Below are 1,336 nucleotides of genomic sequence, written 5' to 3'. Positions count from 1 at the left end.
ACAATGCACCCTTAGAACAGGGTCATCACATAAATCAACAAATTAGTAACAATCCGCGTAAAGAAACAAATTGGAAAAAGATTTTGCAAGGCACAAATAAGAATATTTTGTAAAGCTTCAAATCCGTTACGCACCAGCTGGCTCAAATCTTCTCCCAATTTTTCGAATTTGAGAAAACAGTATATAAAATACAGAACATATATACCACAATCATTTCCACTTTGCTGTGGAACCTGCAATTATTTAAGAACCATAAACAAAAATCACAATATTAAGAAGCACCAATTTAGAGGATAATTCAGCAAAGTATAAAAATAGACAGAGTTCCAGATGTAAACTTCACACCTCAGGAAACTCAAGTTGGACTTGATTTGTGAAATGCCCTATCTCTTCCCGCTCTTCTGTTTTTAAAATATCAATAATGAAGCTGGCACACAAGCAATAATGGTTTAATAAATATAAGAGATTCAGAATAAGGTTGGAATTTATGGGCTATATATATATGACCAAACCAATTATGTGAACATAAATTGTGGCCTCGGTTGGCTTTTGACGTCCATTCCATGCAAAGTCTAAGTACAATGCACCATGTGGTATATATAATTTTGGACATACAAACACCATGGTAGGCTACTATTATGGATAATAATCTAAAACAATACATTATTGTTTTGATATCTTGACTCGTGGACAGCATGCTATAGAGAAATATGTAAACATGTAACCAGATATATCATCGTGTTCATATTTTTTTTGGATGCTTAGAGATGGATGAACTAAATGGATCAAACCTGTTGATGACAGATGGCAACCTCTTTGGCTGTGTTGTTCTAAGTGAATCCAACAGTAGCATGCGTGGCCCCTTTGGAGTACCCAAGTAGTTTGTCTCGCCAAAATTACACAAAACAAGGAGGCTCCAATGTCCCCTACATATAGTCAAGGAAGTGAATATTCAGTATCATGCCAATCAAATAAGTGATTGTGCAAGATAAGAAAGCGAGCAACATACCAATAAACAATGGGGAAAAATACATATCTTCTTGTGAATATTTTCATAGCTTTTACCCATTTAAGGACTTTTGATTTATGTTTCCCAATGATGTACATATCAAACCACATCGAATCAAGGTACGCATAGTCACTCTTCTTTTCCGGATGTATGCCCGTCCAAAGATCCCTACATAAACAGTTGCAGTACCAAATTATAAAATAATATACTAATAAATGTAAATTGGAAATTAATAATCTAAGAAAAAGGCAGGACATACTCCATGTACAATTCAAAAATTTCAACATCAAGCATCCCTTTACTTGTTTTGTCCCTCACGTTATATGT

At 34.5% G+C, this 1,336-nt stretch overlaps 1 protein-coding gene across 1 annotated transcript; it reads right to left on the bottom strand.

Moving 5' to 3' along the window:
* Positions 1–134: 134 nt before the first annotated feature.
* LOC119344502 (probable ubiquitin-like-specific protease 2B) lies at positions 135–1,333 on the bottom strand (the record flags this gene model as incomplete). The annotated part of the gene is made up of 5 exons (XM_037614912.1): positions 135–233; positions 346–427; positions 792–926; positions 1,010–1,177; positions 1,269–1,333. Coding segments are annotated over 5 exons (549 nt in total), but the record flags the coding sequence as incomplete, so codon positions are not given.
* Positions 1,334–1,336: the final 3 nt, after the last annotated feature.

This window comes from Triticum dicoccoides, unplaced genomic scaffold (genome assembly GCF_002162155.2).
Source record: "Triticum dicoccoides isolate Atlit2015 ecotype Zavitan unplaced genomic scaffold, WEW_v2.0 scaffold170956, whole genome shotgun sequence".
Classification (NCBI taxonomy): Eukaryota; Viridiplantae; Streptophyta; class Magnoliopsida; order Poales; family Poaceae; genus Triticum; species Triticum dicoccoides.
The sequence above is the reverse complement of the archived record's forward strand: the minus strand, read 5'-3'. Positions and strand labels throughout refer to the sequence as shown.